This window comes from Emericellopsis atlantica, assembly GCF_019669845.1.
Source record: "Emericellopsis atlantica unplaced genomic scaffold F5Z01scaffold_4, whole genome shotgun sequence".
Taxonomy (NCBI): domain Eukaryota; kingdom Fungi; phylum Ascomycota; class Sordariomycetes; order Hypocreales; family Bionectriaceae; genus Emericellopsis; species Emericellopsis atlantica.
The window spans coordinates 569,035-584,191 of record NW_025764706.1 but is presented as its reverse complement, the minus strand read 5'-3'; the positions used below and the strand labels follow the sequence as shown (position 1 = coordinate 584,191).

The 15,157-nt window shown below is 56.4% G+C and overlaps 6 protein-coding genes across 6 annotated transcripts; 3 read left to right on the top strand and 3 right to left on the bottom strand.

Moving 5' to 3' along the window:
• Nucleotides 1-304: 304 nt before the first annotated feature.
• F5Z01DRAFT_646297 (electron transfer flavoprotein alpha-subunit) lies at nucleotides 305-1,626 on the top strand. The gene is made up of 2 exons (XM_046262896.1): nucleotides 305-760; nucleotides 837-1,626. Exons 1-2 carry the CDS (start codon nucleotides 461-463, stop codon nucleotides 1,581-1,583), a joined length of 1,047 nt encoding a protein of 348 aa, XP_046121477.1. The 5' UTR covers nucleotides 305-460; the 3' UTR covers nucleotides 1,584-1,626.
• On the bottom strand, nucleotides 1,627-3,449 carry F5Z01DRAFT_702053 (uncharacterized protein; the record flags this gene model as incomplete). Its single annotated transcript, XM_046266418.1, has 2 exons — nucleotides 2,966-3,449; nucleotides 1,627-2,905 (listed from the first exon to the last, which is right to left on the bottom strand). Coding segments are annotated over exons 1-2 (1,539 nt in total), but the record flags the coding sequence as incomplete, so codon positions are not given.
• On the top strand, nucleotides 3,450-5,805 carry F5Z01DRAFT_646293 (uncharacterized protein). Its single transcript, XM_046262895.1, has 3 exons — nucleotides 3,450-3,821; nucleotides 3,880-4,075; nucleotides 4,126-5,805. The coding sequence occupies exons 1-3, from the start codon at nucleotides 3,661-3,663 to the stop codon at nucleotides 5,602-5,604; spliced, it is 1,836 nt and encodes a 611-aa protein (XP_046121475.1). The 5' UTR covers nucleotides 3,450-3,660; the 3' UTR covers nucleotides 5,605-5,805.
• F5Z01DRAFT_718418 (uncharacterized protein) lies at nucleotides 5,806-9,131 on the bottom strand. The gene is made up of 3 exons (XM_046266551.1): nucleotides 8,997-9,131; nucleotides 8,848-8,944; nucleotides 5,806-8,787 (listed from the first exon to the last, which is right to left on the bottom strand). The coding sequence occupies exons 1-3, from the start codon at nucleotides 9,027-9,029 to the stop codon at nucleotides 5,834-5,836; spliced, it is 3,084 nt and encodes a 1,027-aa protein (XP_046121474.1). The 5' UTR covers nucleotides 9,030-9,131; the 3' UTR covers nucleotides 5,806-5,833.
• Nucleotides 9,132-9,211: 80 nt separating this feature from the next.
• Nucleotides 9,212-10,565, bottom strand: F5Z01DRAFT_395285 (ribose 5-phosphate isomerase A-domain-containing protein). Its single transcript, XM_046259500.1, has 2 exons — nucleotides 9,907-10,565; nucleotides 9,212-9,848 (listed from the first exon to the last, which is right to left on the bottom strand). Exons 1-2 carry the CDS (start codon nucleotides 10,319-10,321, stop codon nucleotides 9,409-9,411), a joined length of 855 nt encoding a protein of 284 aa, XP_046121473.1. The 5' UTR covers nucleotides 10,322-10,565; the 3' UTR covers nucleotides 9,212-9,408.
• Nucleotides 10,566-11,158: 593 nt separating this feature from the next.
• On the top strand, nucleotides 11,159-15,060 carry F5Z01DRAFT_395301 (PGAP1-like protein-domain-containing protein). The gene has a single exon (XM_046259501.1). It carries the CDS (start codon nucleotides 11,516-11,518, stop codon nucleotides 14,795-14,797), a length of 3,282 nt encoding a protein of 1,093 aa, XP_046121472.1. The 5' UTR covers nucleotides 11,159-11,515; the 3' UTR covers nucleotides 14,798-15,060.
• Nucleotides 15,061-15,157: the final 97 nt, after the last annotated feature.

The window sequence follows — 15,157 nt, the reverse complement described above, 5'->3', positions numbered from 1 at the left end:
TCGCAGGGTGGACGTCAAAGGCGGCGTCTCGAGATAAGTGGCCCTTGTCGATGCGATGGATTTCGCGATAGCAAGTGCTGCAGCAGGAGGCGCGTTGAAATTCGCGACGAACCAGCCTCGATCGATCAATCCCTGCGGAGCCTGAGCCTGAGCCTGGAAGCTGACAGGCGTCGCTAGCCTCAAACTTAGCCACTCCAGCCACAATCAGGGAGCATCAACGATCACGTGACAAAGTTCACGTGCCTCTGCCGGTCTCGGCTGCCATCACCGACCACAGCGGCGGGCAGAATCGGCACTCTGCCACCAGTCGATCGGCATCGTTGACCTCGGGCCGCCAGTATCCATACCCCGTCAGTCGACGACCGACGCACGACGTGCCTCTCATTCTCTCTCATTCGCCCGACCACGAAGGACCTCGCCAACATATAAATCAATCTCGCGTTGATCGAAGTCGGCCATTATGTTTCCCGCCGCTCGACGAGCTGTGGCCAGGCACGCCAGCAGAGTGATTGGCGCAGCGCCCTCTCTGGCGTCCCGCGCCTACGCCCGAAGCCGACTCCTCTCTACACTCGCCGTCTTGGAGCAGCGCGACGGTCAGCTCAGCCATGGCTCGCTGAGTGCCTTTACGGCGGCCAAGAAACTCGGCGGAACGGTGCATGGCTTCATTGCGGGCAACAGCGTCGCTTCGGCTGCGCAGGAGGCGGCCAAGGTGGAGGGTGTCGAGAAGATCATCAGCGTGGATAACTTGTCCTATGAAAAGGTTGGTTCGACTTTGCGAGCAGCTGCGGCAGCAGCAGCAGTAGTGGCAGCATCTCCTCTAACGAGCATCTGTGCAGGGCCTCCCAGAGAACTACGCGCCACTGCTGATCGAGAACATTAAGAAGGGCGGGTACACACATGTCATTGCCGGTCACACTGCCTTTGGCAAGTCCGTCCTGCCCCGCGTGGCCGCCATGCTCGACTCGCAACAAATCTCAGACATCACCGCCATCGAGAACGAGGCGACCTTTGTCCGCCCCATCTACGCCGGCAACGCCATTGCGACTGTCGAGTCGTCCGACACGATCAAGTTCATCACCATCCGAGGCACGGCCTTCGCTGCCGAGACCCCCGGCTCCGGCTCGGCTGCCATTGAGGCTGGTGTCGACCCCAAGTCGGAGCCCATCTCGGAGTGGGTTTCGGAGGACCTGGCCAAGTCAGACCGTCCCGACCTGGCGACGGCTGGCAAGGTCGTGTCGGGTGGACGCGGTCTCAAGTCCAAGGAGGAGTTCGACAAGGTGATGCTTCCATTGGCGGACGCCCTCGGCGCTGCTGTGGGTGCTTCGCGCGCTGCGGTGGACAGTGGCTACGCGGACAACAGTCTGCAAGTCGGCCAGACTGGAAAGGTTGTGGCGCCTCAGCTGTACATGGCTGTCGGTATCTCGGGTGCGATCCAGCACTTGGCTGGTATGAAGGATAGCAAGGTCATTGCCGCCATCAACAAGGATGCGGACGCCCCCATCTTCCAAGTGGCGGATGTTGGTCTGGTGGGCGATCTGTTTGAGAAGGTGCCTGAGTTGACAGAGAAGGTGAAGGGTTCATAGCGTGCTGTACATATACTACAATGGGACATCATTCTAGACTAGTCTAAGACGGCGAGCATGTCAGAGGTGTTGGTAAATTTCTCCCTCTCTTTACCGTTTGCTCGGCCCCGGGCCTTCTCCGCCGCATCGATCAGGCGCCACTGATCCCACGTTACGACACGCCCAGCACGGGCACCAAGCTCCCGTCTCACGCCCTCCCATCCATCGGACGCCGAGGGAGAGGCCGACTTGAGGAAGTCTTTGCCAGAGAGCCAGTCGTCAGCAATCGCGTCGCCCGTGGTGAAGGCGTCAGACATGGTGGAGGCGATGACGCCCGTAGGGCCTCTCTTGAGCCACCCTGCACAGTACAGCCCGGGCATTTGTCTCGACGCAACGTCTTGAGCGTTCTCATCGGACACTAGACGTGTGACTCTCCCAAGCCCGTCGTTGCTGACAATGCCCCGTTGCTCATCGAACTGGATGCCGACTTGATCAAACCCGGGCAGGGCGACGGAGCGATAGCCCACAGAGCGGAAGACAATGTCGGACGGCAGGATGGCGGTTTCACCGGTAGGCTCGACGCGGGACTGCGGATCATATGGATCGGCCAACTTTGTCACGTCAAACGCCGTGCTGGCAACGTTCGCTGGCGAGTTCTCATGACCCAAAAAGTGCTTTGGCGATAGGCAATTGTCCAAGGACCAGGTTTTACTCGTGGAGCCGAGGGCCTTGTCAGGGGTGCCCTTGAGGATGACCTCCATCAAGCGCCTCGTTGCTCTGGGCAAGGCCTTGGGATCGTCTGGTATCAACGCGCGGTTGATGGGGTGAAAGGCCACATCACGCAGCTTCATGAGCTCGCGGACCTCCTTGATTGTGAACGCAGCCTGCATGGGCCCCCTTCTGCCCACGACGTGCACGCGCTTGATGCGGCTCTCGGCAAGCAATGCGAGGGCATGCTCCGTAATGTCGGTCTTTCGAAGCACGTCAATGTCCTCGAGCAACATTCTCGCAACATCCAACGCGACATTGCCCTGCCCGATGATGACGGCCTCGTCTCCCCGCGTCAGGTCCGGCTCAAGGGACGCAAAGTCGGGTAGTCCATTGTACCAGCCCACGAATCCGCGTGCCGAGTAGATGCCTGACAAGGTAGACTCGCCAGGGATGCCGAGTTTCTTGTCCTCGGAGGCGCCGCAGGCGAAGAGCACCGAGTCGTAGTGGCGCATGAGCGTTTGGAGCTCTACAGTGCCGTGCTCAGCAGAATGGCCTGGGTGGCCTATCGACATGTTCCCAATAAAAGTGAAATTCTCAGACGAGGCAATCTCGTCGAACTTGTCTTGGCAGTTCTTATGACAACGTCAGCTCAGCTGTCATATACCTTGTCAATGCTGGTGGGAGCTGCTCACCTTCACCTCTGGATGGTCTGGTGCGACGCCATGACGCACAAGGCCAAACGGCACGGGAAGAGCCTCATACATGTCGACCTTGACGTTGGGCACCTTGTTCATGACTCTGTAGGCAGTATAAAAGCCGGCAGGTCCAGAGCCGACAACGGCCAAGCGCAGAGGCGCATCGCTGGGTCGTGATGAGCTGGAAGCATATCGTTTCGAGAGTTTTGTCAAGGGGTGCCGCGACACATGAGGCCTGAGAGCCCGATTCATCCACATGCTTGGTAGTGCAGATAAATGATCATTTCCAGCCCAGGTCTGGTCAATCCAAATTGCGTTGGGTTTCGTGACTGATATAATAATCGACAGTTGGAAGTAGCGCCGTATCGGCTCCGAGAACAAGTCGGACGTGAAATTTAAGTTACCCTAGACAGATGCCGGGATTCGGGCCTGTCAAGATTCCGTTGCTGTGGTGATGGACTCTTTCGTGCCCGAGTAAATAATGCCCGGGTATCTCACCCTGATCCCACGCGCCCACGTACCTTATGATGCTCAGCCCCACGTCCGCTGACGTCTCCATCCATGTCGCAAAGCAAGGCGCTTAGTTGATAAGCGTGTATTTCTGCATTCCTTTCCTCTTCACTGTCCCTTCAATTCAAGACAATTCTTGGACAGCTTGCAGCATCACGCCCGGCTTGCTCCCAGTCGGCGCGATGGCTATCCAACCGCCCTACCTCTACTCTGACCAGCGCGACGACTCTCGCTTCCCGGCGACATCTTTCGATCCAAAGGCTGTCACTCGAGCAAGCTGGCAGAAGCCCGAGCCAAAGCCAAAGCGAGATGGCCCGCTCATATCCTTCAATCGTCACCCAGAGTCAGTGTCCATCCGTCGTGTCGCTCATGCCCACTATATACATTAACCCGCATTCCAGCGCACACATGGTCTTGACACATCGAACGAACCCGTATGCGCCAATGGGCTCGCGCACAAAGAAGGCGATCAAGTGGCTACGCAGGGTTCAACTATGCATCCGAATTGTGCAGATCAACGTGGCGCTTGGGCTGCTGGCGTGCATGGTGATACTCACAAACATGGACGCGGTGAAAGGATGGATCATGCGCATCGTGGTATGTCTTGTTGATCGCGCCCGCAATGAAAGCTCTCTAACATCTCGCAGCCAGGCATCGTTGCCGGACATTGTCTATACTCCATCTACCATCTTTCGCGCGATGCCACAGGGCGCACACCAGGCTCTTCGGCCGCCTATCAGATCTTCTCGGTCCTTGCAGATATGATTACCATGGGCTTCTATGCCTTCACTGCACTGACAATTCACAACGACTCGGGTAAATGGTCCACACGTCTCTCCCAGGGCACCGAACTACTCGGCCCTTTGGTTATGGCCGCCTACTATGGGCTCGTCGGCTCGGGAAGTCTCCACGGTGCTTCGCTGTTCATGTCTCTGTGGCTGGCCTGGGCTTTCCGCAAGATAAGCTTGATGCCTCCGGACATGAACCCCCTGGAGGACAACCTCACAGCTCGACCAAAACACAAGCGCAACCAGTCCTCTATGACGACCTTGACAAACAACGAAAGCGAATATGAGAAGCGCTTGTCTACACCAGGGAGTGGTCGGCCCTGGTCGCAAATGTCATACGGAGAAGAATCACCTCGCCGTTCTGTGCCCTTCATGCACACTCGCCAGGGATCGAGCATCTCCTTTGGCTCAGGCAGTCCTACCAGGGCCAATTTGCCGGACCGTCAGTACCAGGTTGTCCCAGGCAACATGTCCCCTCGCAACTCCGCCATGTCGCCCCAGTCCAGCAGGCTATCTCGTCCAGTTTCTGCCCAAAACAGCGCCTATGCGGAGCTTCCCATGCAGGACTCCTCGGAGCAGGACAGTCGGGTTGGCAAGTTCAGGGAAGCCTGGGCGCCAACCGAGTCTCTGGTATCGCGGACCAACCGGCGCAACAGGGAGGCTGCGGCGGCCATGCGTCAAAGCAACAGGAACAGCGCCGCCTATGCTGCATTGACCGACGAACGATACGACGTGGAGGATTCCGACTCGGAGTATGGGAACGAGAACGATCTGAACGATGGAGATCTTGCGCAAGGCCTCCACCCCAACCCATTGAGATCCAACCCACATGAAGCCGCGCAGAGGCTGGCGGACCGCGCCAAGACCCCTTTCGACCCTGTGATCAAGCACCAGTCGGCCGACATGGCCGTCTTCGGCCGGTCCGCCAAGGTGGAGGAGATGAAGCACTACTCTGCGGATGCCAGCACACTATCCGAGACGAGCCACAACCGGAGACGCGTCTCTGACAAGGACATTGCCGACGAGGCGGACCCGGTACCAGCAGCAGTACGGACCAAGCGCTGGTCGCAGCGTCTCATGAAGAAGAGGGACTCTTCGATCCAGCCAGACTCGGCTTTCCTCGCCAAGCCGTATGGGGAGCTCAAGAGCGCCACGCCCCCCATCATAATTGGCAACGATCGCAAGATCTCGTCTGGAAACGACTATGGTTCCAAGTACATCGGGTCCATGCACGGACGTCGCAACGTGAGCGGCAAGGTTGCCGAGGAGGGCAGAGCTACACCTGCGAAGAAGCCCGTCAACACGGGTATTGGATTTTACGCACACAAGGGGTATTAGACCCCCAAGGTGGTAATTTGTTGGATTGTGAATTTGAGCAACGTATGCGGGAAGGAGAAAATGGTAGCCGGCGTTTTTTGGTTTCTTTGATCAGGAAGGATTTGATGAAACACAGAGATGGCATGTATTTATGGAGCACAATGTCTGTCTGCTTCTCGCGGTGGTCAGCACGTACAGAGAGAATTGACGATTTATACCCCCCACATTAATCCAAACATGAGGCAGGGTGTCATGCTGCTGCCCATGAAGCTAAAGAAGAACACGCCTGCGCATCGTGATCCCAACTCTTCTCGTCCCACATTTGCATCCTACACAAGTGGCGCATGGTTGGTCGACCGTGAGGGCAGTTCCAGGGTTTGTCAAGTTCGCCCATGTGACCTACAACGTTGCTCATCTGGCTCCGCGTCAGAGCCTTGCCGATCATGATACTACTCCGACACGCGCGCATAGCAAACATCTTTCTGACCTTGGCCGGCCGAGGGATATGCTTCGACTCGGAAGATTCCTCGCCCAACAGCGCAATGAGCTCTTCCAAGTCCGACACGTTAAAGGTTGTCTCGCGACTGAGTGGCAGGGCCATGAGTTGGCAGCGGGACCCGACAGGGGTGTCACCGCTCGTGTCGATACTAACCTTGAATCCGTTCGCCTCGATGGCCTCGGGATTCTGCATGACGATCTCCTCCTCAAGCGCCGTGAGCTCGAGGCGCTTCGGATGCACCAGGCGCTGGGACTGGACGATGGTGATATCCTGCAGCCGCTCAAAGTTGTACTTTTCGTCCGAGGCGTGCTGGTCGATGATGAAGAGCTCGTCTGCGCTGGGCTGGTTGGACTGGGGGTCGCCCGGGCGGATAGCGATGATGAAGCCCATGTTGAACTGCCCAATGATGCGCATCGCGCCAAAGTCGGATTTCTGGATGATGAGGGACAGCTTGGACTCGGCGTCTGCCGAGGTGATGTCCTCCATTTCATTCGTTGACGCCGCTTGAGACGAAGTCGTGTGGCGCAGTGAGGTGGTCCATGTTGTCATCATGGACTGAATCGCCCTCTCGCCGGTCGTGATATTCTGGATGGTCTGCAGGGTTGCGTCTTTACGGCGTGAGCTCGCTTGAAGAGAGTTGCCCCTGGTCTTGGCGAAAGCAGCCGCGTCCTCGCCGTCTTCAGCGTCCGCGGCTCTGGTACTTGTTGCATGATTCTGCTCGCCGGCTTCGATGACAGAGTCTTCTTCTGGTCTGTCGTCAGAGTGGTGAGACGACACGGATGCAACACTCGACTCTGCTTGTGAGCTGGCTTGACGATGGGTGGTCCTGACGTTTTCCTTATCTTCCTCCGCCGCTTTAGGGTCTGGCGCATCTATAGGAAGTTGTACCGTGACAGTAGCTTGCCGGTCGTTGACCCCCGAGTCCTCAGAGCGACCCCTGAGACCTGCTGTGAACTTTTGACTTAGAATGCCACCGAATGATGGTTTGGTCGGCAACTCCTCGTCGGACGACGATCCTTCTTCGATATCTTCCGTCCCGTCGACATGCGCGTCATACAAGACCCTACGACGCTTGTGCGAACTGGATGGGACCTCTGGATCGCCGATTGTGATGCTGATAGGCTCTGAGGCTGGTTTGCTAGGACTTCGATGCGCTAGCGGGCTTGATTTGGGGATTTCCTGCCTCACATGCTGCACCTTGGGAATGGGCATTTGTGGAGGACCGACATCCGGAGGCACTGGCGCCTCTGGGACGAAGAGCTCTGGTTCGTTGCTGTACTGGTGGACGTGAGGATTTCGTGGTTCGGTTTCAGCCATGGTTGCGTCCTCGTCCTCGGGAACATCCTCTTCGTCAGACACTGATCTCTCTTCGACATCAATCTCTTTGGTACTTGTCGAAACAGGCTCCTGTCTGTCTGGAAGGGGTGGCGTAGCATCCTGCGTACGCGCTCCGTCAGAGTCTTCCGTAGTATCACGCCGTTGAATCCAGCGGTCGATCAGGTTGTCGGCTCTGTTGGCACTAGCCTTGACGGAGGGAGTTCGCGAGTGGCTGCTCCTTAACAAATGTGCCCTAGACGCACTGCTACGGGGTGCTTCTGCCGACTCCGAATCAGAGTCAGAGTCAACTGGCGCCGGCGCCGGCGCAGGTGTGACATCTTGACCGCGCCAGGTCTGGGTTCGGGCGGGCGTTGCAGAATCCCGCTGACCAAAGGGACTCTGCTTTGTCCTAGCAAGCTGAGAAGTTGGTACCGAGTAGTCTTGAGAGTCGAATAGGTCGTTCAATGCAGAGCGTAGTGAGTCGAGAAGCTGATTCTGTTCATGGAGGAGAATCGTGCGCTTGTCCGGACTCACATTCACATCATACATGTGGGTGTCCAATTGAATGTCGGCCATGATGAATGGAGACTGCGTCGAGTTGTATGACTTGTAGACCTCGTTGAAAGTCTTGGCAAATTGAGGCAAGCCGCATGGCCGTCCATTGATGAAGAACATTTGACGATCGGGTGTCTGACGACCTTCGCCCTGGGCTGGTCGAGACACATGCCCAACAATCCGGACTTGGGTGGAGACTGATCCAGTGTCGACCGTGGGTTGGAGCACAGAGCTGACAGACGACGGCTGCATTTCGAGCGTCAAATCCAGGGGCACGAGGCCCGTCATGGTCTTGGCGCCAAATATGTTGATAATGTTGTCCTTTGTCGTGGCATTGCCCTTGGTTGAAAACAGGACGATCCGCTTGCCCTTGGTAGGCTGCTGCGACACCGAGAACTTGAGATTCGTTTGAATGCAAGCGTACTGATTGAGCAGGGCAATGACCTTGTTCCACTCCCGCTTGATGTTCCTCTCAAGCTCTTTCCTGCGCACAGGGAGGTTGTGGAACAGCTTCTCCACGGACACAGTTGTCCCCTTTTGCGCAGCCACCACATTCGTCCCCTTTAACTTGCCAGAAGGCTCAAAGCTGAGCTTAGTAGCCTTGGGAGCATCCTCTGGCAAGCAAGTGGTGACCGTCATTGTGGAGAGAGCGCATAGCGAGGCGAGGGCTTCACCACGGAAGCCAAAAGTGTCTAGCGACCCTATGTCGGCATACGTTGACAGCTTTGAGGTGTGATGCTTCAAAGCGACAGACTCATAATTTGCTGGCGCAATTCCACCACCATTATCTTGCACCTCGATCAAGTCGAGTCCTTGATTCTTGAAGCGGACGTCTGGCGGGTATTAGTGAGTACAGTGATCTGGTACGTGTCTTGGTCACGGGGTATCCGCACCAATGTTGTTAGCACCTGCGTCTATGCTGTTTTCCACGAGCTCCTTGACGACGGAACAGAGGTCGACGATGACCTGACCAGACTGGATCTGATGGATCTGATGTTGTTAGTTCTCTCGAGTGATCACGACTACGTAGCTGGAGTCTTACGGTGCGCCCATCAATCTGCTTGATAGTGGCCATGAAGCATTGCGAAGGATAGGATGCATTAACGGCGATGCAGGGCAGCGCGCTTTGATGTCACAACAATCACTATCATCAGTTGTGCCTGAATCCTGATGTACTTGCGTAGATGTGGTTGAAACGCGTAACGACGTTGAAGACGCGTTAAGTGGTCCACTAGCGGACTTTGCTACGTCCGAATTCCCGAATGCCGGCACTGGCCATTGCGTGCAGATGAGGGACATGCATTGACGTCATCGCAGGGTGCAGATCCCGCACCACGTCTTCGACTGCTTGAAGTGTCCCTCAAGACGAGGGCTGCGCTGATTATAGTCGGGCTTCAGCTTCAGTGGTCACACTGGGAAAAAAGGTTTACGAATTGGTATTCATATCACATAAACTATGCCCGCTGAACGTCGACCTTACCGTCAGCCGTGCCAAAGTAGGCCGCAACCGGCTTCTGTGCCTGCCCCTCCCTACCCAGGCCAACTGCTTGGGTCCCGTTGAAGCCATGGAAAAGACCAATCTCGACGATGCCGGGTGTGCGGAGCAACTCGTCGGCAAGTTTGCTTACCTCCCAAACACCGCCCTTACCGAGACCATCGACCTCGGGGGTCAGGTCGCTGGGCAGCAGCAGCGGTGGGAAAGGCGCATCAATGATCCACATGCCATTGTCCGTGACGCACTCACCAGCCTTGCTGGGGAGACCCGAGCGGACAGCGGGTGCTGGAGAGCCCAACGCCTGGAGACGAAGAAGGACATCTGGTGCAGAGAGAGGAAGAACCTCGATAGGAATGTTCTTCCATGTAGTGCAGAGTCGTGGTGACTGCTTGCGGTAGTCTGGGCACTCTTAGCACTGCACGATCAAAATTCCAACCACCGAGCATGAGTCACTCACCGGCCACGGCGACAAAAGTCTTGGCCGCAATGGCAACCAGCTTCTCCTGGAAGAGGCAGGCGCCGCCACCCTTGATCAGGTTGAGCTCAGCGTCAACCTCATCCGCGCCGTCAAAGCAAACATCAAGCTGCACAGGCCTGCCATTGACAACGGGCCTCTCATCGAGGTTTGCCAGGGTGAGCCCAGCAGTGCGGATCAGACCCTTGGACTGGCTGCCTGTGGGAATGAAGACCATGTTCTTGTAAAAGTCGACTCCCTTGGCCACGATGGCTTCCACCACGTAGACGACGGTACTGCCGGAGCCAATGCCAATGTAGCGATGGCTCGGGAGCAGGTGTTCATCGACGGCCTGGATGGCAGCGGCTTTCTTGGCCGACTCGACCAAGGCAGCTGGGGAGGGGGCTGCGGCAGACATGGTGATGGTGGTGATGTGCAAGCACTGCTGAAGATTATGGTACGTAGCTTGACGAGCCTTTGCTTCAAGATGTTGCGCAAACGGCCAAGGTTTTGTTAGCGGGTGTACGTTGTAATAGCACCTGGTAGGGGTCAAGACACATGCAAGACGAATAGGGTTAGCCCACTTGGTACACTTGCTGCTCTGCCAGTGGCCTATGCCGCCTACATACTAGGCTCCAGTTGGCTAGGGTCTGTGCTTAGAAAGTGCGCAGGATGTATCCGTACCATGATACTCGTCGGGGAGATTAACAGCATAATACTAAATATCAAGTATGCATTCATGCAAAGATGTCAAGGAATTCCCGGTCAAGACTCAAAAGACTGTGAGGAGGGTTCAGCTCAGGCAGCGCCGAGTATACTTTAATCTCCAGGACCCCGAATCTCATCGCCATGATACCGCGCCAGGCGATGCTAAAGTCAAATCTGCCACCATTCTAGGGTACGCAGAATGACTATCAGACTCGAGGCCTTGGCAGCCAAGACGTCGACTGGCGCCCAGACGGCGTGCGGCAAAGTTCAAGCTGGTGGGAGGCGAATGGACGCCGGCTCTCCGGAAGAAAGTAACTTGGCAAGAGGCAAGAGGCTTGACCGGGCAGCAGACTGCTCGACTCCAGTCCCTCAGACACCGAACGAGACGGAAATGGATGAGGTGCTGCGAGACATGAGTTTTGCACCTGCACGGCGATCGACAGGGCACTTACGTACTGGCTAACGCACTGCCCGGTCCAGTCCAGTCCATGTCCAGTCCCGTCCCTGCCCTGGTAGAATGTAGCAGATTGGACCAGCGAACAGGTGCCGCGTTCTGCATCCACTACCTTACCATCGACAATCGACTATCGATCACCGTAGGATATATCGCATACGTACGCACCCCATCGACCAGACCCTGGCCGACCCCCTTACACACTTGTCGCTCCTCGAATTTCCACTCGCTCTTCCATATCGTGCGATATCGTCTTTAACGACATGCGGCGTCGCTTGCATCTGCGCGACTCCTCCTTCAATACCGGATTCAGCTTCCACTAGTGAGTCTCGGCGCCTCGCGAGCCCCCTCGACCCTTGCCCTCAAGTTTAACTTGGTTCCAGCGCCAGTCGCTTTGCGCTATTTAGACATTGAGCTCCCTCCAGTCCTCGCTACGCGCACGACAATTCGATGAAGCCGCGACCGCCGGCAACGGCCGCCGGCACTGCTGCGACGCCCTCGCCAAACACCACGGACGGCAAAGGTGTTCGGGTATCACGATCCTCCTCGACGGCAGAGAGCAACGGCAGCGTCAAAGCAAGCGGCAAGCAGAGCAATGGCAGCACGGAAACGCTACCAGCCCTCCTGGACCGGCCATCTTCATCCCACAACAAGGCTACCAAGGCTATCCACAATGACCGCAGAAGTTCATGGTCAATATCGCTCTTGTCGCTGGCACTGGCCAGTCTCGGCATTGGGCTCCTGCTAGCCATTGTGAACTCGCTCGTCACTCGTCAGTTCGATCCGAAAGGATGCCGCATGTCCTACATGAGACCGTCGTACATACCCTTCCCCGACTTCGACACCGAACACACGAGGTTCGCAACCAAGTACTCCTTGTACCTGTACCGTGAGCAAGGGGTCGACGACTCGGACAAGCTACGAGGCGCTCCCGTCTTGTTCATCCCCGGCAACGCTGGGAGCTACAAGCAGGTCCGGCCCATTGCCGCAGAGGCAGCCAACTACTTTAAACAGTACGTCGTGACCGACGGCCTCTCGATCGACGCCGGCGTGCGCAACTTGGACTTCTTCACGGTCGACTTCAACGAGGACATTACTGCCTTTCACGGGCAGACGCTGTGGGACCAAGCCGAATATCTCAACGAAGCAGTGCGATACATTCTGGCGCTCTACTCGGACCCTCAACGGGTTGTCCGTGACGCACACCAGCCCGAACCATCCTCAGTCATCATTCTGGGGCACTCGATGGGAGGCATCGTGGCACGGACAATGCTTGTGCAGCCGAACTACCAGCCCGACTCTATCAATACCATCATCACAATGTCTGCACCTCATGCACGAGCCCCTGTCAGCTTTGACGGTCAAATCGTGCAAATTTACGACCAGATCAACGGCTTTTGGAGGAATGCGTTCACACAAAAGTCTATTGGTCAGAATCCCCTCAAGGATGTTACACTACTTTCCATTGCGGGAGGCAACCTCGACACTATCGTGCCATCCGACTATGCTAGTGTTGACTCGCTGGTCCCAGAGACACACGGCTTTACTGTGTTCACGACCGGCATTCCTACTGTCTGGACCAGTATGGATCACCAAGCCATCTTGTGGTGCGATCAGTTCAGAAAAGTGGTGGCTCACTCGCTCCTCGATATCGTTGACGTCCGCCGCGGGTCCCAGACCAAGCCCAGAGAAGAGCGCATGAAGGTCTTTAGGAAACGTTTCCTGACGGGCCTGGAATCACCCAATACGGCGACACCCCAAACGCGAGAGCCTACGACGCTTCTCAGATTCAATGACGACTCCACGGAGGTGCTGTCTCCCGGCCACCGACTCGTGTTGTCCAAGCTCGGAGGCCACACCAAAGGCAAAGCCCATGTCATCCCGGTTCCCCCACAAGGGTCGCCCCAATCGAAACGATTCACGCTCCTCACAGACCAGATGCTCAACGGAGGCACCGTCGACGAGCTCGACGTATTATTGTGTAGAGTTTCAGATTACATGCCCGGGTCACTGCCGATGATTGACCTTGCCAAGGGCACTTCTCGCGCAACGACTCTGGCTTGTAGGCCGACTGCAGGCGATGTATCACTTCTCCCACCCTCCACCTCGTCCAGCCGTCATCCGTTCACCAGGGACGGAGAGGCAAAGAAAGACCCATTCTCCTATGTTCAATATGACATTGAAAACCTTGTGGATGATCAATTCATCGCAGTGGTGGACAGAAAAACATCGACCGCCAACAACTTCCTGATTGCTGAATTGAGCGATTACTCGGACTTTCATCAGAAGCACGAGATCGATCTCATGCAGCTCTTGCGACAAGGCATTATGGCCGTCCTCCCTGCCAACCGACCCATGGTGACAGAGGTGGAGATACCCAGCATGACATCGAGTCTCTTGGCCTATCGACTTCATCTGAAGCAGGACGCGTGTCTTGGGAAGCCAGCACTGTTCGCCCCCTTGGTCCGACAGTACATTGAGCAACCTTACGAGTCACGATTCTTCGTCAATGCTCAAGATGTGGACGTCAGCCTGCACGGCGTCGCACCGTATCTGCCCCCTTCCTTGAAGCCTCGTGAGGGCAAGGGGGTGACGTTCCAGTTCTGGACAGATCCATCGTGCAAAACAAGTCTGCAAATCACGCTCGCCGTGGACCCTTTTGCAAGCCTCGGCAAGCTCTACATGCGATACCGCACAGTCTTTGCGGCATTCCCCTTGCTGATTGTGACGCTCGTACTGCGGAAGCAGTTCAGGGTGTACGACCTCACCGGGACCTTTGTCTCCTTTGCCGAAAGCCTGGACTTGTCGCTCCGTCGTTCAATCCCGCTGCTCGTACTCTCCATGACCATGCTGTCTGTCTCCGTGGGGACAGCTGTCGGCGCCGGAAGGTTCTTGTCACTCAAAGACCTGCTGTCGAGGACACCTGTACCGATCGACTTTCAGAAGAACGATCTTCTGATTGGCACAAGCGATCCATTCTACTGGTTTCTGGTGCCACTTATCGGCATCGTCTGCCTGGGAGTGTGTGTGATACTGCACTACGCTGCCCTGGGACTGACGCATACTCTAGCTGGGATATGGTACCTGGTCGGTCTGGTCCCAGCATTTGGTCCGACGCCTGCCGCTCAGTCGTCATATGCGCCCACAACGCCGCGAAGACGCATGATCACGACGATTGCGCTGCTGTTGCTGGTCTCCTTTCTCATCCCCTACCAGTTTGCCTATCTCGTGGCATGCCTGGTCCAGTTGTGCGCAGTGGTTCGCGCACTGCGCACCACTCGTCACTGCCCGTCCACCGCAAACACCAACTACTACAACTATGCGCACTCTGTTCTCCTCTTGATGCTGTGGGTCCTCCCGATCAACCTGCCCATCCTGGCAGTCTGGATCCGGAATCTGGCGGTGCACTGGCTCACGCCCTTCTCCTCCCACCACAACATCCTGTCCATTGCGCCCTTCATCCTGCTGGTGGAGAACCTCACCTCGGGGAAAATGGTCCCTCAGCTCAAGGGCGGACTGCGCCATGTGACCAGCATATTACTGTTTGCCACGGCGGTGGCAGCGGCCATCTACGGAGTCTCACACGCCTACATGCTTCACCACCTTGTCAACATCATTGCGCTGTGGCTTGTCATCGTCCACGCGACTGGCGACTCATGGTCACTGACAGGCGTCGGCGCCATCTTCGACGGTAACGCCAGTGAAGGTCGGCAAGTCAAGAAGACACCTTGAGAGCCCGGACCACACTATATACGATTTGACGACCTCTATTTACATAGACTAACTATACTTAATCACCAAAGACGCGGAGTTTCCGACTTACGATTCGTGTCTCGTCATTGCTCCGCGTCTTTACACCGGGCACGCCGGTTATATACATTGCCTCGGCGTTGGGTTGGACTTTTGACGCTCTTTTCTTTTCTCAGAGCATAGCGTGTATCATTGGAAGGCCGGAGGTCTTGGATCATTGTTTGTAACCATGACAGCGTCAGGTTCTGGGAGCCCGGGCAAGGGCAGCTTGATCAGACCCGGCGTCAGGAATTACAGTACTGGGTCAAGCATATATACAAATAATCACATAACATTCGACAT

What these genes read in the sequence shown, in the direction of transcription:
- F5Z01DRAFT_646297 (XM_046262896.1), top strand. Translation starts at nt 461, where the DNA reads ATGTTTCCCGCCGCTCGACGAGCTGTGGCCAGGCACGCCAGCAGAGTG. An exon ending in ATAACTTGTCCTATGAAAAG is followed by an intron (nt 761 to 836) that starts GTTGGTTCGACT and finishes GCATCTGTGCAG; the next exon opens with GGCCTCCCAGAGAACTACGC.
- F5Z01DRAFT_646293 (XM_046262895.1), top strand. Translation starts at nt 3,661, where the DNA reads ATGGCTATCCAACCGCCCTACCTCTACTCTGACCAGCGCGACGACTCT. An exon ending in TCCTTCAATCGTCACCCAGA is followed by an intron (nt 3,822 to 3,879) that starts GTCAGTGTCCAT and finishes CCCGCATTCCAG; the next exon opens with CGCACACATGGTCTTGACAC. An exon ending in GATGGATCATGCGCATCGTG is followed by an intron (nt 4,076 to 4,125) that starts GTATGTCTTGTT and finishes AACATCTCGCAG; the next exon opens with CCAGGCATCGTTGCCGGACA.
- F5Z01DRAFT_718418 (XM_046266551.1), bottom strand. Translation starts at nt 9,029, where the DNA reads ATGGCCACTATCAAGCAGATTGATGGGCGCACC. An exon ending in AGCAGATTGATGGGCGCACC is followed by an intron (nt 8,945 to 8,996) that starts GTAAGACTCCAG and finishes TAACAACATCAG; the next exon opens with ATCCATCAGATCCAGTCTGG. An exon ending in CGCAGGTGCTAACAACATTG is followed by an intron (nt 8,788 to 8,847) that starts GTGCGGATACCC and finishes AATACCCGCCAG; the next exon opens with ACGTCCGCTTCAAGAATCAA.
- F5Z01DRAFT_395285 (XM_046259500.1), bottom strand. Translation starts at nt 10,321, where the DNA reads ATGTCTGCCGCAGCCCCCTCCCCAGCTGCCTTGGTCGAGTCGGCCAAG. An exon ending in GACTTTTGTCGCCGTGGCCG is followed by an intron (nt 9,849 to 9,906) that starts GTGAGTGACTCA and finishes AAGAGTGCCCAG; the next exon opens with ACTACCGCAAGCAGTCACCA.
- F5Z01DRAFT_395301 (XM_046259501.1), top strand. Translation starts at nt 11,516, where the DNA reads ATGAAGCCGCGACCGCCGGCAACGGCCGCCGGCACTGCTGCGACGCCC.